We start from the raw sequence: 17,280 nt of genomic DNA, 5'->3' as shown, positions 1-17,280 counted from the left end.
CTAAACAGAGTATATGTACTAAGGCAATGTAACGATACGGCCATAAACAAGAGCAAACGCAACAGTGTGTGACGGAATGTGACTGTATGAATTATGGCTGGGTGGAATATATGTGGAATATTGCGTTACTGTTTTAACTCCATGAATGAGGCTCTGTTCTCATGGTGAATAAATCTGCACTCGATTGCTTTCCTCAAGCAACATAGTCATTCAATTACATACAGAAACACAAAATGATGTTATTTTATATAGGCGGGTACAGGGAAAGAAAGCACATTGTATATGTCCGATTCTGGACCCGATTTAAGAGGTTCCCGTCGCGGGTTCTGGACGTTAATGTAGTTGCTATACGGTCATTTCTGCTATCGCGGCAGGACACTTAGTCGATAACCGATTCCGCTGGTGCTGCGTACGGCCCGGTTGAAGTAAACGGGAACAGTGCGTCGCGCGCTCTTATTTAGTTATTATAATAGTTATTAATAGACCTGATGTTGCACAAGTGGGTCGACGGTACACGGCGCCGTCTGCAGTGGACTGAACCGAACTAATATCCGCCTCAAGAAGAAAGCGAAGACGGGTTTGCTGCGATGCTAGCTACGTGCGAGTCATGTGTGCACTGAAGCCGGAGCTCCTCGAACCAGACGCTAGCGAGAGCTCGGTGTTGGTTCCGGGCGGGATGTGGTTCTCCTCGTGATCCCGGTGAACACGTTATCTCTTCACGCGCGCGAAGCGCACGTGACTCGTGGTGATTAAACGGTCCGTTAGTGGGTCCGCTACCGCCTCCGAACCGCATGTACTGTGAGTGAACTGGCTGGCTAGTTAGCTTCACTAGCATCGGCTCAGAAGCGCAACCTGGGTCTGGGTCTTCACTCTGCTACTAGAACTCAGAACTTGGACTAGGACTCAGAACTTGGACTAGAACTCAGAACTTGGACTAGAACTCAGAACTTGGACTAGGACTCAGAACTTACACTAGGACTCAGAACTTACACTAGAACTCAGAACTTACACTAGAACTCAGAACTTACACTAGAACTCAGAACTTGGACTAGAACTCAGAACTTGGATTAGAACCGAGGATAGAACTCAGAACTTGGACTAGAACTCAGAACCGAGTCTAGAACTCATAACAGATGTGCTTGTGAGTGTCGACAGGACGCAGCAACATCTAACTGCTCAAGTTCGCACATAACGTCCTAGCGGGTGGGCGACACCAGAGTGTTCCGTGTGTTCTATTATAAGAGCAGATTAAAGATTAATATCAAGTCTCACTAACTGGACCGTGTTGACCCAGCACCGACAGGATGAAGTGGTCGTGAGGGAGATCTCGCTGCGGCTTCCGGGTTCAATGGTGCTCGTGCTGGACGATGATGCGAGTGACTTGGCTGCTGACGGCAATTAATAGAAAAATCATGAAACTACTCGTCGCGCTCGCGCTAATCGCATATATTGTCTGTAAGTAGACCATTTAAAATCATTACTGTTTCTTATGTGTTAAGCAATTGAACTTTTATAAGATCTAATGCACCGTTTTGATATTCTGTCCATCATTCTCTCTGTATTATGTACAGAGGGAGTGCACGGAGACGTGTGTCCGCTACTCATTGTGTTGTTAAGTAAAGTTCCAATAGGCGGTACAGGAATGTCAGCTTGACAAGTTATGCTTTAGTCGTGTTGATTCTGTGTGAGCAGAAAGTTTGATCATGATCTCTGCCCATAAGACAGTATAACGTTAAACCTTGGCCATATGTTATCTAATTCACTAAAGGTTTAGTGAAGCAACCTTTAAATCAAGTTTTCCAACTTCCAATCCACGCCATATGTGATCTCCAGGCTGGACATTGTGAATAAATGAGTCTGAACCTGTTAGACTTGTTTTCACCAGGACAAGAATTCCGGACTAAATAACACCATGTATAAAACCCTGATTTAAGTCGTACCTCAGTAGTAATCAACAAAAGTGTAATTAGTTTGTGATCAGACTTTGTTTAATGCGTGTAGTGGTAATTGCAGATAGCTCAGTAGAGCTGCAGTAATTGTTCAGGCAGTCTCACATGTAATTCCCGCCTTTCTATTTGTAATGGTAGGTTTCAAAAAGCAGAGCGTATGTGCAGTAGTAGAACATGATCAGTAAAGGACATCTGTGGTAGTCTAAAAGCATGGACAAGTCTTGATCAGTAGTCATTTGTGCAAGAGTTGGCAGTAGTATTGTAGGCCTCCTGCAGTTGAAGCCAGTGAACTCTGTACCCTTAATAAATATCCATATTAAAGTCTTCAGATTCTTTCCAGCTTGGTTAATATATATCCTTGAATTAATTTAAAAGTAAGCATTAAGCCTATTTTCCTGGGATATACTGTGTGTATTATTATTTTTTTTTTACTTCTTAGCCCTGCTTGTGAAACCGCGAGCGATTGTTTTTGGTCCCTGATGCTGTTTTGGAGGTTGTGTTGATTTGAGAGCTAAGCAGCCAGTATAACAGGATTGACCATAGTGCACAACCACCACAACCTCTTTAAACCATTTAGACCAGTGCTAACTGGCACCAGCCACGCCAGTTATGACTGACAGGCAGGTTTTGTTTCTGTTATGTTGTTCTTTTACTCCCCTCTTTTAACACAAGGCTTGTCCTAAATTTTGTGGTTAGGGCAAAGTAGAACTCTGGTAGGAGTGTTGAAGGTGTTGCTGACGTGCTGCAAATGTCGAAATAATTGACATTGCAATGGCTTCAATTTAAAATTAGCGTTCTCTCAGTCATGAGAGATTGATGACCAAATTGATTGTCAGTGAATCACTTAACTCTGTATTTAAAATATGGGTGGATGTTACATGGTTAACCTTAACCATATTCAATCAGTTTATTGATGTAATAAATTACATTTTTATAAAATCCACAAACTTTAGCAATAAAACAATATAATCAGCACTGCAAACAAACAAGGACACTGAAAAACACCTACAATCTGCCTCCAGATTATCCACAGAATGGTCCTGAACTCTTCCAGAGAGACCAGTTCTCCAATGTTCCAGTAGATGCAGCTTAAACCCCCTCTTCCCCAGCTCCACTTCAGGCTTTGGGACAGTTTACAAATAAAACTCCCGAGGACGATTATTTAGCAAGTTTACATTTGCAGCTCTTATTCGTACGCTGGAACCAGAGTTATCTGTTTGGTAGATTGTTTAATAACAAAACTCGAATATCATGAAAGAAATACCATGCCTTCGTGTGTTGCTGTGGGCTACCGTCTTTCTGCTGAATCTTTTATGAAGCTACCATTTGTCTTCACATGTGGAAGTTCACAGATGTGAGTGTAGGGAGTGCTGGAAACAGAGCTGTGCTCTGTAGTCTGCTTTTGAGAATTTAGAGTTCCTCAGGCAGCCTTCATGAACCAGAGCTGAGCGAGCACACACACACACACACACACACACACACAGACACACAGACATGCTTTCGGGCTTCGGGTTCCCACTGTTGGCTGAGGTGATGCTGACAGCAGCCTTCCGGAGTGTTGATGCCCTGGGGCTGCTCGGCCTGTGCACGTACTCCGTGGTGTTGATCAGTAGCCAAGCCACCTCTCTCCTGTCAGGCAGTTGCTCTCCGTGGTGCTGATCTGCCCCGGGTGCCGTGGTCTCCAGACAAATGCACTGTTCTTTCATTTGGCCTGCTTCCAGGAACCACCGCCACAATATTTCATTTGCAGTTGTCACCTGTGCCGTAAGATGTGGTTGCATATGGCGCTGTCCCCTTTGATACTACAGGCCTACTAGCCACTATTGAGTGTAGTTGAAACAGCAGGAGTTTTGCTTCATCTTGGGTTACTGGTGGGCACAGATGCAGTTTAATGTACTGATCTGACTGGTTTACATTCAGTAGTGATGCAAGTAACGTCTACATGAAGAGAACCCCACACTGCAGTGCAAAGGGAGTTGTGTGTTCCAAAGCCTCATGCCTGTATTTTGTTGGAAAGGTGATAAATGGTTAGGATGTAGTCAGGTGTATAAACTGCTCCATCAGGGGGTACTGCTCCACCAGGGGTTACTGCTCCACCTGTTCTGTAAGGAGACAGTAGCTTTTATCAGTGTGTTTGAAGTCATTATTGCACTGAAAGATTTTGAGTCAGAAAAGCACGTTTGAAGGTGTACCATCTTCCTAACGTCTACCTAGGGCTGCACGATGAATCGTATTTTTATCGTTATCGCGATGTGAAGTTTCACGATAAACACATCGAAAGAGCCACGATAACTCCTTGAATAACAGCAAACTCAAATTGCATTATCCTCGTCCAGCAATAGAGGGAGCTATTCGCGCTGCAGACTATGATCACGTGACGTAAGTAGGCAAGAGGCAGAGTGAGGTGAACACGCTCATCAGACACGCGATTTGGTTTAAGCCTGGTTTACACTTGACGCAGCGCGAGGGTCCGCAAGGTGAAAATAACGTAATCACGGTGGCTTCGCCCGTGCGCGATGGTCTCGCGCGCTGTCGATTCGCGAGGTCGTGCACCTCTCGAATTTTGTAAGTTCGCGCGCGCCGCGCAATGAGAACAGTCATGTTTGCCGGGTTCATACACCTATACAAAGTGGAATTAAAGCACTTGTACGTCACTTTCAAGGTCCATTTCAATAATTTCCAGCTCGTTAAACTTAATTGAGTTAAATATTTATACATATACTCTAAATGATTCGAAATAATTCGCTTTTTTTATCACATTATTTAATGGTTGTTTATTTTCAAAACGCCCAATCTTAACGTCTTCATGTTCTTTCATGTTTCGTCCTGGAATTACAAGAGGCTCGTATTTGTTAATGTAATTACAAGAGAACTGTTCAGTCAGACAGATATTTGTTGTGAAACGAAGTAGTTACAATTTCAAGTACTTTAGCCTAAATTCCAGCAAATTGATAAAAAAAAAATGATACACAAAGCAACATTAAAATTGGTCAGGTAAATGTTCATTCCCCTGTATTTGAGGGGTGTTTTTTCTATACTACTAGGCCTACATATCGTTTCGGACCACACTGCAAAGAATGTGACACGGCAAGATTAAACGCTTCCGTCGTTACGCGAGGTGTGCGGAGTCGCGCTACGGTCACTCGTGAAAGTATAAACCTAGATTGAATCTATTGTTGAATAAAAAAAAAAAAAAACTAATTAACGTGCTGCTGTTCAGAGAGACACTACATCTCTGTATTTTAATCTTAATTTATCGTGGTTCACATCGATATCGGGATATCCAACAATGTTATCGCACATCGTAATTCTAGTCCATATCGTGCACCCCTACGTCTACCTATAATTTCCTTTGAGAAACAGTATTGCAGTGGCCATATTTATGCTAGTTGTATTCATGGAAAGCACACGCTAAAATAAGTCATGAAATATTCATGCAAGTATCTCACTTCATTTGGGTGGACATAGACGTACTCATTAATGATGTCTGCGCTTTGATGTTCAATATTCATGAGATGTGATTGAATATGGAATAGAGCGGCGTGTGGACACGTCTGTGCCCAGGGCTCCAGTGCGTTGGTATTTAGACTTCAGCCCCCGTTCTAGAAGAACGTTAAACTCGCCTACATTCCTCGCTTTATGTGATCAGATTTAGGTTTGGTCTATGCGGTTTTTACCAGAATCGTTTAGTCTTTGTTGGATGATGTGGTCCTGTGATGTATTGTAATTTGCGAAATAATTATCATTTGTGAGGTCATTTATCAGATTATTGATTATGCAAATCATATGTTAATATGTTGTGAAGCCCTTCTTCATACACATGGGCATACTGCACATCTTAAAACATCACAGATCTATTATGTTAAAGTGTGTCTGAAATGCCACAAGTGCTCTGTCACTTTTGGAGGCTTGTGCAGTAGATATTCCAGCATTTGATTTGCTATCCGACATCAGTAGTCATCACTCACCTAAAAGCTCACTGGTTTTCTCTGTGGTTTATTGGCTAGCCTATATCTGTATGTGGTTGTCAAAGTCCAGTGTTCAATACATGTATAATGAATTCACAGCATCTAAAGATCTTATTTCTGTAGGGTAACTAATGTAGATAGGCTTTTGAACATTTCATGAGGTCTCTCGACAGCAGTCCAGAAAAACACACTCTATCCAAAATACCAAGGTTAAATACTTTTGTAAAATGCACTACAGAACATTGTGTGTTTTGGGTAAAGGTAAATGATCTCAGGCTCTTGAAACCTACTAGTTTGGCTATTGGATGTCAGATGTACGATGTCCACAGAAGAACACAGCTGCTCAGACCTGGAGCTGAGGACCACAGGAAACACATCATCGACACAGCATACACTGAACACTGTGGCCCGATATGGCCGACGATCACTTGCTTGTGAAGAAATTGTCATATAGAGAGGTTCTAAGATGAATTTGCTGTTTAACATTTTAAATAACATCCAGAATGTGTTTGAGAAGAGTGGGCCAGAGAGAGGACATGTTTGGTTGAGCTGAACACACATTCATATTCACATTTACAGTCACGTGTTGTGAGTGCAGTGTGTTGATCTGTTGATGATACTGATCTTATTCTTTGTTTTCTTCCATCCTCTTGTTTCAGCTGTCTGGGGAACCTACACAAATATGAGGTAAAATAAATACATACAAATTATATATATATATATAATATATATATATATATATAAATATTATATTATAATATTATATATTTATATAAATATATATTTATATTTTATATTACATTATAATTATATTAAAGCTAATTTTACACTTTAATCTACTTATCCAACGTTTTTTAAATATTCCTGAGTATGTATGTGTTAATCTACAAGTGATTATTTAAGCTTTGTTCTCTATTATCTGTATGGGAAGGCGGTGACAACCTTAGGGTTAGCATGACATGGCAACTTCATTCAGACTTATTTGCATAATACTAACGCAATAGTAAATTAAGCTTGTTCCGTAGAAACGGTGAGGCGCATTTGATATATATACATACATACACACACACACACATTTAGATACAAAAACTGTTCATAGCGTGTGTGTGTGTGTGTATGTGTGTGTGTTAAAGAGCTGCTCTCCTTTGATCAAGTGTGTGGTTTACATTCTCTCGCTGTGATGCAGTTCACAAGCAGAACACATGGTCATTGAAGAGACAGCCTGCTACAATGCTGAAATACACCACTGCCTCCACCGTGTACCTGCCAGGGCTCAAAGCGTGCGTGTGTGTGTGCGTGTGTGTGTGTGTGTGTGTGTGTGTGTGTGTGTGTGCGCCGGGCGTGTGTATTACTTCACCACTTCTCTGCCTGTTAACTTGCCCACAGGTCCTTCCAGGAACAGGGAGAAATGAAGATTGAACAGAGGATAGATGAGGTTGGTGTCCACGCCCTGTGTGGGCGTGGCCAGGCTCCCACTGACATGGTCACCTTTCATGTCCCACTGGTTCTGCTTCTGTTTGGAGTGGACCCCTTCACCTGATGTATTATGGAAGAGCCTAAGTCCTTGGTCAGCTGGGTTAGGGTTGTTATCCACTGAAACAGAAAGGTCCTTAAAATAAACAGTGAGATGACAAACATGTATCAGAGAATGTCAGTAAAGTACTTTACAAATACAGCAAATTTAATATGATGTAGTAGCAGTATTATAACACAAATTGTGATTTCGACCAATTATTGTTGAAAGTCACACTTTGTTTAGCCTCTGTTGGTGCGCAAATGTATTTCAGACTCCATATTCTTCATAAACGCCACTCAAAGGTGTGTAACGTGACGGGAGCTGGTTAAATGTTTAAAATAAGGCTGCATTTCCATAGCTAGATTTCTCTCCATCTTAGGGTGACCTAATGAAATACGCTTGCCATCATATTGCTGGATAAGTCCTTCTCTTGGCTAATCTATTTTTGTACCATCCTATTTTAGGTGGAGACTATTAAAGTTTTGTCACTTGTCTTGCACTCAGTAACAGTAAATGTGGCGTGTGATTTGAGGGGATGCTAATCACACCCTCTGTTCCAGGCTGCCTGTTTGAAGGCACTGTGTGGACACTTCTGCCATTGCATATTGCTAATTTGGGAGATGCAGTTTGAGGTGTAGTTTTAGTAAAGAAACAAGGAGGTTTTTGCTATCAAAGGTTGTTAAAAGTGCACACCTGTCAGTCACACCTCTCCGTACCTACCTATATGTTTTACGATGGTATTCTACATCTGAGGTCTTAATTGCATAGAGATTGCTTATTTATGCAGTTTTCTGTGGTTAATTACACAATTAAACCACTGATGACTCTTGTGTCTTTGCTAATCTCCAGACTTTTCAGTGGTAGAAACTTCTTAGAAAAGGGCTTTCATCATATGTCTCTAACCTTAAGTGTTTTGCATGTATGTGTTTGAACTAATCTCACCTAGCTTTTAAAAACAAACATGTCTCATGTTTGGTAGTCCATTAAACTCAGCCTACAGCAGAAAGAGTCTGTCTGGGATATTGAATGTGAAACAACTCTTGTCTTGTTTTTAATGTTTGTATTGCTTTCCTGCAGCCTTTGATTGTTCTGAATTGTTTTTCTTTGTCTGTTTTCAAATTCCTGTTTACAGGCTGTGGCACCACTGAGAGAGAAGATTCGGGATCTTGAGTTGAGGTATGGTTCACCTGCTCCTGCTGATCACAAATCTCTTCATTGGTACCCTTCCACTTTTACAGCCTACTCCCTTCTGCTTTTACACCCTACGCCCTTACACTCTTGCCCCCTTAGACCCTTAAGCTAGATTTATATTTGAAGCGTTCAACTGGTGCAAGGGGCCGCACGTCAAAAACGATGCAATCCCAGTGGCTCCGCCCATATGCGTTTGCCCTGCACGCTGTCACGTCACGAGGTTGTGCATCTCTCGGTTTTTGAAATTGCACATGCCATGCTTCAGCGGAATAAACAAAGTCATATTTGCAGAGTTCATACACCTTTACAAGGTGGATTTCAAGCACTTGTATGGCACTTTCAAGGTCCATTTTCAATATTTTCCAGCACCTTCAGCATTCAGTATTACATAAGCTTGTTGGTGTATTAATGTACACTTAAGGGCGTACTCACACTAGGCTCTGTGATCCGGGCCCGGGCACGGTTGCCTGCCGAAGCACGGTTCGTTTGGCTAGTGTGAGCGCTCCAACCGTGCCCGGGCCCGGATCAGTTAACCGTGCTCGGGCCCGCTTTGAAGAGGTGGGCCAGGGCACGATTCATGTGGACTCGGGCACGGTTCGCTTCTAGTGTGAGCGCTATCCGTGCCCGGGCCCGCTTGGTGCCTCGTCTGATTGGTTCATTTCGCTGGAACTCAAACATGACATCAGTGATGCGACGCTCACGTTAAACAGTCATAGCGGCAAAGCGATTAGCAGACAATCGTTGTGTTAAATTATCGATAAATCTGTGCTTGCACCGTGTTTCTGCACTCCAAAAATACAATAAAAAGAGAATCGTGAACTCTATAATATTTGCTAGTTTTGTTAGGCTTTGTACCGGTAGATAACGTACTTACCAGGCTAGCATATATTTTATTTAATGGTTGTTTATTTTCAAAACGCCCAATCTTAACGTTTTCACGTTCTCATGTTTCACCCTGGAATTACAAGAGGCTCATATTTGTAAGCATAATACAAGAGAACTGTTCAGTCAGACATCTATTTGTTGTGAAACAAAATACAGTTACATTTACAAGTACTAAAATTTCAGCACTTTTCGAACCTGGAACACAATGCAACATTAAAATTCGAGCTTGTCTACTACCATAAGACTCCCAAGCTAACCTAAAAAACGTCGCCTCCATTGGATTTTCACGTTTGTTTACATAAACAAGCGTGGCCTTTTGAGTTGGCTTGGATCACTTCAGCCAAGCAGACTGGGGATGTGTAGAGGTAGTTTCTCACGCTCCCTCTGTTTTCTCACTACACTCCCTCTGTTTTCTCACTACACTCCCTCTGTTTTCTCACCACACTCCCTCTGTTTCCTCACTACACTCCCTCTGTTTCCTCACCACACTCCCTCTGGTTTCTCACCACACTCCCTCTGGTTTCTCACTACACTCCCTCTGTTTTCTCACTACACTCCCTCTGTTTTCTCACTACACTCCCTCTGTTTTCTCACCACACTCCCTCTGTTTTCTCACCACACTCCCTCTGTTTCCTCACTACACTCCCTCTGGTTTCTCACCACACTCCCTCTGGTTTCTCACCACACTCCCTCTGGTTTCTCACCACACTCCCTCTGTTTTCTCTCCTCACCCGTTACTTTCCGATGAAGTGTAAGACCCGACGCAGTGTGGGCCCGTCTCCTTCATGGGTTCACACCGCACCACAGGCTTAAGTGAGATCAAGACCGTGTTTAAGCAGGACTTCACTGCCTCCCCGTTTGGATGCAAATCTCCAGATGGAAGTAGACATGCAATAAAATTATGATACAAAAATTAAATAAAAAGATCTGAACTTCTTGAGCGGAAGATCTGAACTTCTTACAACAGAACCTCTGCTGGACCATCAATGGAGTAATAAGTCTGAGCTGATCTGGTCGAGGGTCATGGGTAAACCCCTGGGTGGTGGGGGAGTTCTAAAGGTCAGTCCAAATGCCAATCCCTGCTTCCCAGAAGCATCTGGCTTCTGTTTCTTCTGCTGAGCAGCCTGGGCACGTTGTCATCTCTAAGACGGCTGTAAGAGAGACAGCTGGTCCAGAGATCAAAGCCCTACATGAGCCCCGAGGCGCACCAGGGCCTGCAGGTGCTCTGCTGTTCATACAGCTGAAGTCCAGCGGCCGAGAGGCTCTGGGCACATTTACTCACCTGAAGAAGAAAAGCTGGCATTGCTGCAGAGCAGAGAGAATTCTTAAGATGACAAGTGTAGAACAAGTGCACATTTTCCCCTGATATTCGCGTAATTACCATTTCTAATTAGTCAGCTCAATTAATTATTGATTTATCTGCGTGGCCTGTGTTAACTGGATATTTGCCCAGACTGCAGCTTGACAGCTCTTCATTTAGAGGAAGCAGTTGTTCATTAAAGCCATTAGGGTTCACGGCGATTGCTTTGTATCCACGTCCTGCCGTAGGAGGACGTTTTTGTCCTGGCTTCATTAGAGTTCTGACACTTCAGCTTCACGTGCTTTGACAAGCCACCCGCGGAACAAACAACACACCTCAACTCCTCACACTAATTATGTCTTGTGCGTGAGATGTTTGAAGGAACATGGGGTTAGAAATGTTTGCTGTTACATTGCATGTCGTGATAAATTAATGAATCGTCTCCTGATTCCAGTCTTCTTTTCTTTCCAGTCTAACTCAGAAGTATCCCCCTGTGAAGTTCCTGTCTGAGAAAGATCGGAAGAGAATCTTGGTGAGGACACGACACTTTCTTCTAGATTCTTCTAACAGCCTTCAGACATTGAATTAACATCAAAGCAACAGTCCGGAGTATCAAGTAGCAGTTATTACATCGTGTTTTCTAAAATACCGAAGGAAGATGCTGAGTTCTGAATTCTATTAAAGTGATTAGTATGAAAGAGTTTTAAGGTCAGTAGTTAAGGAGTGTCCATCAGTGTCTGGACTGGTCTCCAGAATCACCAATAACAAAGCAGATTTGCACAGATTTGCTTTGACGCATTAACGGAATGCGTGTCGCTCAGCAGAGGTGGTTTTAAAGGTTTAAGTCTAGACTCTCTGAATCGGTAAACCAAGCACATTAAACACACACATTCTTTAACGAGTCTTTAATGGCTGGCTTGTCCTAATTACTGCTTCTCCTTATAATCCTCTTATTTCCTCCAACTGCTTGACTAACGTGTTTGTAAATGGCAGCGCAGTGGGAGGAAGCAGTATGCAGGGGACGTGCGGTGTCCCGGGATCCCTACCTGAGTCCCACAACTGAGTGGTTGTTTTATACACTCTGATTTGACATGGATAACTAGGTGCCCATGTTGTGGGTGGGTGTTTGAAGACAGGTGGGTGGTGTAGTTTTAAGACGGGTTCGTGGTGGAGCTGACAGTTGTGGTGTTGGTAGGATCTCTACAGAGTCCCAATTCTTAGACTAAATCCCCACATGTCTTTAACGAAGAGAGAGTCCTTAATTAGTCAAATCAGATGCCTCTCTGTAGGGTCTGGCGCGAAAACTCCAGACTGGGGATTAAATAGTCTTGCTTTAATACGTGCAAGGGTCTGTGGTGAGTTGTCGAATAAGCTCAACAAGGCTTAAATCTTTAAAGGATACGTCCATGATAAAATGTTATAGAGCAGAAAAGTGTAACCTTTAGTTTTAAAGCAGGAGTTTAATGGCTTCCCCTGCGTGTCTGTAGATCACCGGAGGAGCAGGCTTTGTGGGATCTCATCTGACGGATAAGCTAATGATGGACGGTCATGAGGTGACTGTTGTCGATAACTTCTTTACCGGGCGCAAACGCAACGTTGAGCACTGGATAGGCCATGAGAACTTCGAGCTCATCAACCACGATGTGGTGGAACCACTCTACATTGAAGGTGAGTGGGTGACCCTGCCTGCCCTGAGTGGGTGACCCTGCCTGCCCTGAGTGGGTGACCCTGCCTGCCCTGAGTGGGTGACCCTGCCTGCCCTGAGTGGGTGACCTTGACCCTAAAAGGATTACAGGGACTACAGTTCATCGTTCACTGCTCTCCAGACTCCTAAATGCTGCATTTCTGCTGTCCGACTGGAAATTTCACTCTGTTTTGGTTTTGTTTTTTGTTTTGGCATTTATGCATTTACCTGTGCACTCAAAAGTCTTTTTAACATGGAAAAGATACTCAAAGATGGTGTTTAGGGAACCAGTCCCTAGGCCATGATTAAAGTGCCCTTGAGCAAGGCACTTAACTGTTTCCCTAGCCCTGTGCCCTAGCTCCCTAGGTTAGGGGAACACACTCCCCTAGTGATCACTAGTGTGCACATTTAAATTTAAGTCGCTCTGGATAAGAACGTCTGCTAAATGCCCTGTTTGTCCTGAATATTAACAGTGCTGAATCCCTACACTACACTTTCAGGTTCTTTCAGGCTCCCAGACTGTAATACACAGCAAATATAAAACACAGCAGTTTAGTATGTTCAGTACTCACTAATAAGGCTGGTAAACTGTCTCTTCCAGATTCAAGTGCAGATGTCTGACATTCTGAATCATTTCAGGTCCTACCCCTGATTACCCATTACAGTCATGTGTTTAGCTCATTTGATAATTATTTGATAATAATCACACGAGGGTGAACTCATTTCGTTTGTGTGAGAAGGGCAGTGTATTGAGCCTAGGATATAAATATTGACAGATGGGTTGAAGCGTGAGATGGAAAACAGATAGTGGATGTATGTTTAAAAAACAACAACACGGGTCCCACAGTTCATCACTGTTACTATGCTGAGGCCGTATTTGGTGCTCTGAAAGGCAGCAGATAGTGTATCTCATAGTTACCAGCTCCATTTGAGGACGAACCATTCACAGGCAGAAGCTGAAGGGGGTCTGAGGGGGGGGGGGGGGGGGGGGTCGCGGGACACGGGTGTAGAAACAGCGGCGACAGGTTTATAACCAAGCCTGCCACATCCTTGGTTGTGAAGTTTGGTTTTAGAGGATGTAAAGTATGGCTCTGAAGCCATCATCTGGATTGTTACGCCATTGTTATACGATTGTTACCATTGTTACGCCATTGTTACGCCATTGTTGTGTCTAGAGGAGCCTGATGGATCTTGTACCAGTGGAGATGGGTGTGAACCCAACAGACCAAAACAGTTTTGATGAAATCACCACATTGTTTATAAAAAAAAAAACATTCAAAAAAAGTTCAAACACGCCAAAAAAAAAATGAAGCAAACCCCCAAAACAAGCAGCTGCCATTTCTCAGTGTGGTACGTTCCCCTCTGTGTACATCTGCATTCCTGTAGAGACGAAGAAGCAGCGTTTAGTCCGTGGACCTTCAGGCAAGAACTTCACATCCAACCCCCCGCAGAACCCCTGCAAACTCAGCAGAACCCTGGTTCAAACATCCTGGTTCCTCACCTGCTCTACTGTTTGTGTACCTGTGCTTTCTGAGGCAACGTTGGGTCTGTGAAAGGCACTTCATAACAAAGTAAATAAATAAATAACCGTACACAAAACTGAGTTGGTGCCATCCTCCCCCGTTGCTCCGGTTGCTGTAGAAACCACCAGTGTCAGTCATGGTCAGGCCACGCCCTCTCCCTCACGCTGCGTTGCACCTCATTCTTCTGGAAGCAGAATGAGCTTGTCCTTCACATCCTGTTGTCTGGTGCCCTTGTCCGGTTGCATAGCAACGTCTTGGTGGTTCATCGGTCAGATTGTTGCTTTAGTGTCTACCCACAGCAGACGAAAACGCTGTTCACACGTGGGATTTATTAAATTACTCTGGTTTTAAAAGACAGGCATTGCTGAAAGACAGATGTAGTTCCTGAGGGACACTGGGTCACACATCACTATCTTTGGATTGGACAAAACAACAAACAGGTTGCCTATATGTATTTAGGCTCTTGTTTCATACCAGATTACCTTCTATTTTAGTTTTAATAATTGTGTATTTGTGTTTTTATATATGTAATTGTGAGGTTGTGCGTGCCAACAGACAAAGAGAAGGTCTGTTCTAATTCTGTAATGCTGCCCTCACTGTGCTGTTTATCAAAACCATACTGTCTCACTCTACGGTTTCTCCTCTATCCTCTCTCTCTCCCTCTCTCTCTCTCTCTCTCTCTCTCTCTCTCTCTCTCTCTCTCTCTCTCTCTCTCTCTCTCTCTCTCTCTCTCTCTCTCATTCTTCCCTTTAGTGGACCAGATCTATCACTTGGCCTCCCCTGCGTCCCCACCCAATTACATGTACAATCCCATCAAGACCCTGAAGACCAACACTATCGGCACCCTCAACATGCTGGGTGAGTTTGGCCTAGCCGTGTCCAGCCCGGGCTGAGCATCCAGAGCATCCTGAGCAGCCCTCAGGCGCGACCATCCAGGACGCGTTACGGTGATGGTTGCACTGATACGTGCAGGTTTCTTACAGTACAGTCGCTCTACAGGAGCGTACTGGCTACCTAGAGCAACGTGTCCTCCAGCGGTGCGGTTACACCTCACCCAGACAGCATGGATCTTCCACGAAGAAGAAGCTAGTGGCCTCGGTTAAAGTAGACAGAACGCTGATTGCTGTTGCCTGATGGCCAGTGACTTTTGTGGCCCGGTGACTCATCTTCTTGTGTGGGGTGGAGCTGCTACGTCAGGGCTGACTGTCTCCTCTCCCTCTCCACCCGCAGGTCTGGCCAAGAGAGTGGGGGCACGGCTGCTCCTGGCATCCACGTCGGAGGTTTATGGAGGTATGAGGCAGATGATGATGATGATGATGAGGTTTATGGAGGTATGAGGCATATGATGATGATGAGGTTTATGGAGGTATGAGGCATATGATGATGATGATGATGATGATGATGAGGTTTATGGAGGTATGAGGCAGATGATGATGATGATGAGGTTTATGGAGGTATGAGGCAGATGATGATGATGATGAGGTTTATGGAGGTATGAGGCAGATGATGATGATGAGGTTTATGGAGGTATGAGGCAGATGATGATGATGATGATGATGATGAGGTTTATGGAGGTATGAGGCAGATGATGATGATGATGATGATGAGGTTTATGGAGGTATGAGGCATATGATGATGATGATGAGGTTTATGGAGGTATGAGGCAGATGATGATGATGATGATGATGAGGTTTATGGAGGTATGAGGCAGATGATGATGATGATGATGAGGTTTATGGAGGTATGAGGCATATGATGATGATGATGATGATGATGATGAGGTTTATGGAGGTATGAGGCAGATGATGATGATGATGATGATGAGGTTTATGGAGGTATGAGGCAGATGATGATGATGATGATGATGAGGTTTATGGAGGTATGAGGCAGATGATGATGATGATGATGATGAGGTTTATGGAGGTATGAGGCAGATGATGATGATGATGATGAGGTTTATGGAGGTATGAGGCAGATGATGATGATGATGATGAGGTTTATGGAGGTATGAGGCAGATGATGATGATGATGATGATGATGATGAGGTTTATGGAGGTATGAGGCATGATGTGTGATGATGATGATGATGAGGTTTATGGAGGTATGAGGCATATGATGATGATGATGAGGTTTATGGAGGTATGAGGCAGATGATGATGATGATGAGGTTTATGGAGGTATGAGGCAGATGATGATGATGATGATGAGGTTTATGGAGGTATGAGGCATATGATGATGATGATGATGATGATGAGGTTTATGGAGGTATGAGGCATATGATGATGATGATGATGATGATGATGAGGTTTATGGCGGTATGAGGCAGATGATGATGATGATGATGAGGTTTATGGAGGTATGAGGCAGATGATGATGATGATGATGAGGTTTATGGAGGTATGAGGCAGATGATGATGATGATGATGATGATGAGGTTTATGGAGGTATGAGGCATGATGTGTGATGATGATGATGAGGTTTATGGAGGTATGAGGCATATGATGATGATGAGGTTTATGGAGGTATGAGGCAGATGATGATGATGATGATGAGGTTTATGGAGGTATGAGGCATGATGTGTTATGATGATGATGATGATGATGATCTAAAAATCCATCTCCAGCAAGACCAGATCTCTCGATGTCCATCTGATCTGAGTGTTTATTACACATCTCACTTAATCCCAGCTGCAGTTATTATGTGCACTAAGCATACATAATTACAGTGACTGTGTTACCAGAGATTACACAGAGCCCCAGATATTACACAGAGCACCTGACTTGTCTGTAGCAGTTCTTTGGTACCCCTCTAGATAGCTGACGTGTGTTCCTTCAATCATTAATCAGAAATTAAAAACTATTAGTCAGATTTAACTGCAAACTGAGCATTCAGTATTTTTCCTTGTTGCACATATTTTTAAATATTTATTTAAAAAAGTAAACATTGTAATACACCCATCTGCCTTGGCAGATGAAACATGTAAACTTGTAAGATATGTTCAGTACTGTATGCTATATGATTAATGCCCTGTATCTGTCGTTCTGATCAGTTCAGGGGCAGCACGACAAATTAATATCAGCCGATGAACTGCTGAATTTGATACGTCTCCGCGACTGAGAACCTCAGACTGACTGTGGCTGGTATCAGTGTAGAGTGACTGTAGCTGGTATCAGTGTAGAGTGACTGTAGCTGGTATCAGTGTAGAGTGACTGTGGCTGGTATCAGTGTAGACTGACTGTGGCTGGTTTCAGTGTAGACTGACTG

General features: G+C 43.4%; 1 protein-coding gene across 4 annotated transcripts in view; it reads left to right on the top strand.

Moving 5' to 3' along the window:
- Positions 1 to 377: 377 nt before the first annotated feature.
- The window catches only part of uxs1 (UDP-glucuronate decarboxylase 1), a 27,196-nt gene continuing 10,293 nt past the window's right edge, over positions 378 to 17,280 (top strand). Inside the window, exons 1-9 of one of the 4 annotated variants that reach the window (XM_077001893.1) lie at positions 378 to 699; positions 1,295 to 1,455; positions 6,577 to 6,604; positions 7,304 to 7,352; positions 8,566 to 8,609; positions 11,281 to 11,341; positions 12,297 to 12,477; positions 14,770 to 14,874; positions 15,247 to 15,306. In XM_077001893.1, the coding sequence (XP_076858008.1) occupies positions 1,368 to 1,455; positions 6,577 to 6,604; positions 7,304 to 7,352; positions 8,566 to 8,609; positions 11,281 to 11,341; positions 12,297 to 12,477; positions 14,770 to 14,874; positions 15,247 to 15,306 (616 nt within the window). In that variant the 5' untranslated portion in view covers positions 378 to 699; positions 1,295 to 1,367. Of the gene's footprint in view, positions 1,456 to 6,576; positions 6,605 to 7,303; positions 7,353 to 8,565; positions 8,610 to 11,280; positions 11,342 to 12,296; positions 12,478 to 14,769; positions 14,875 to 15,246; positions 15,307 to 17,280 lie in introns of all 4 variants that reach the window. The other 3 variants (XM_077001892.1, XM_077001891.1, XM_077001890.1) reach the window with 3 other exon arrangements.

Source organism: Brachyhypopomus gauderio, chromosome 4 (assembly GCF_052324685.1).
Source record: "Brachyhypopomus gauderio isolate BG-103 chromosome 4, BGAUD_0.2, whole genome shotgun sequence".
Taxonomy (NCBI): domain Eukaryota; kingdom Metazoa; phylum Chordata; class Actinopteri; order Gymnotiformes; family Hypopomidae; genus Brachyhypopomus; species Brachyhypopomus gauderio.
The sequence above is the reverse complement of the archived record's forward strand: the minus strand, read 5'-3'. Positions and strand labels throughout refer to the sequence as shown.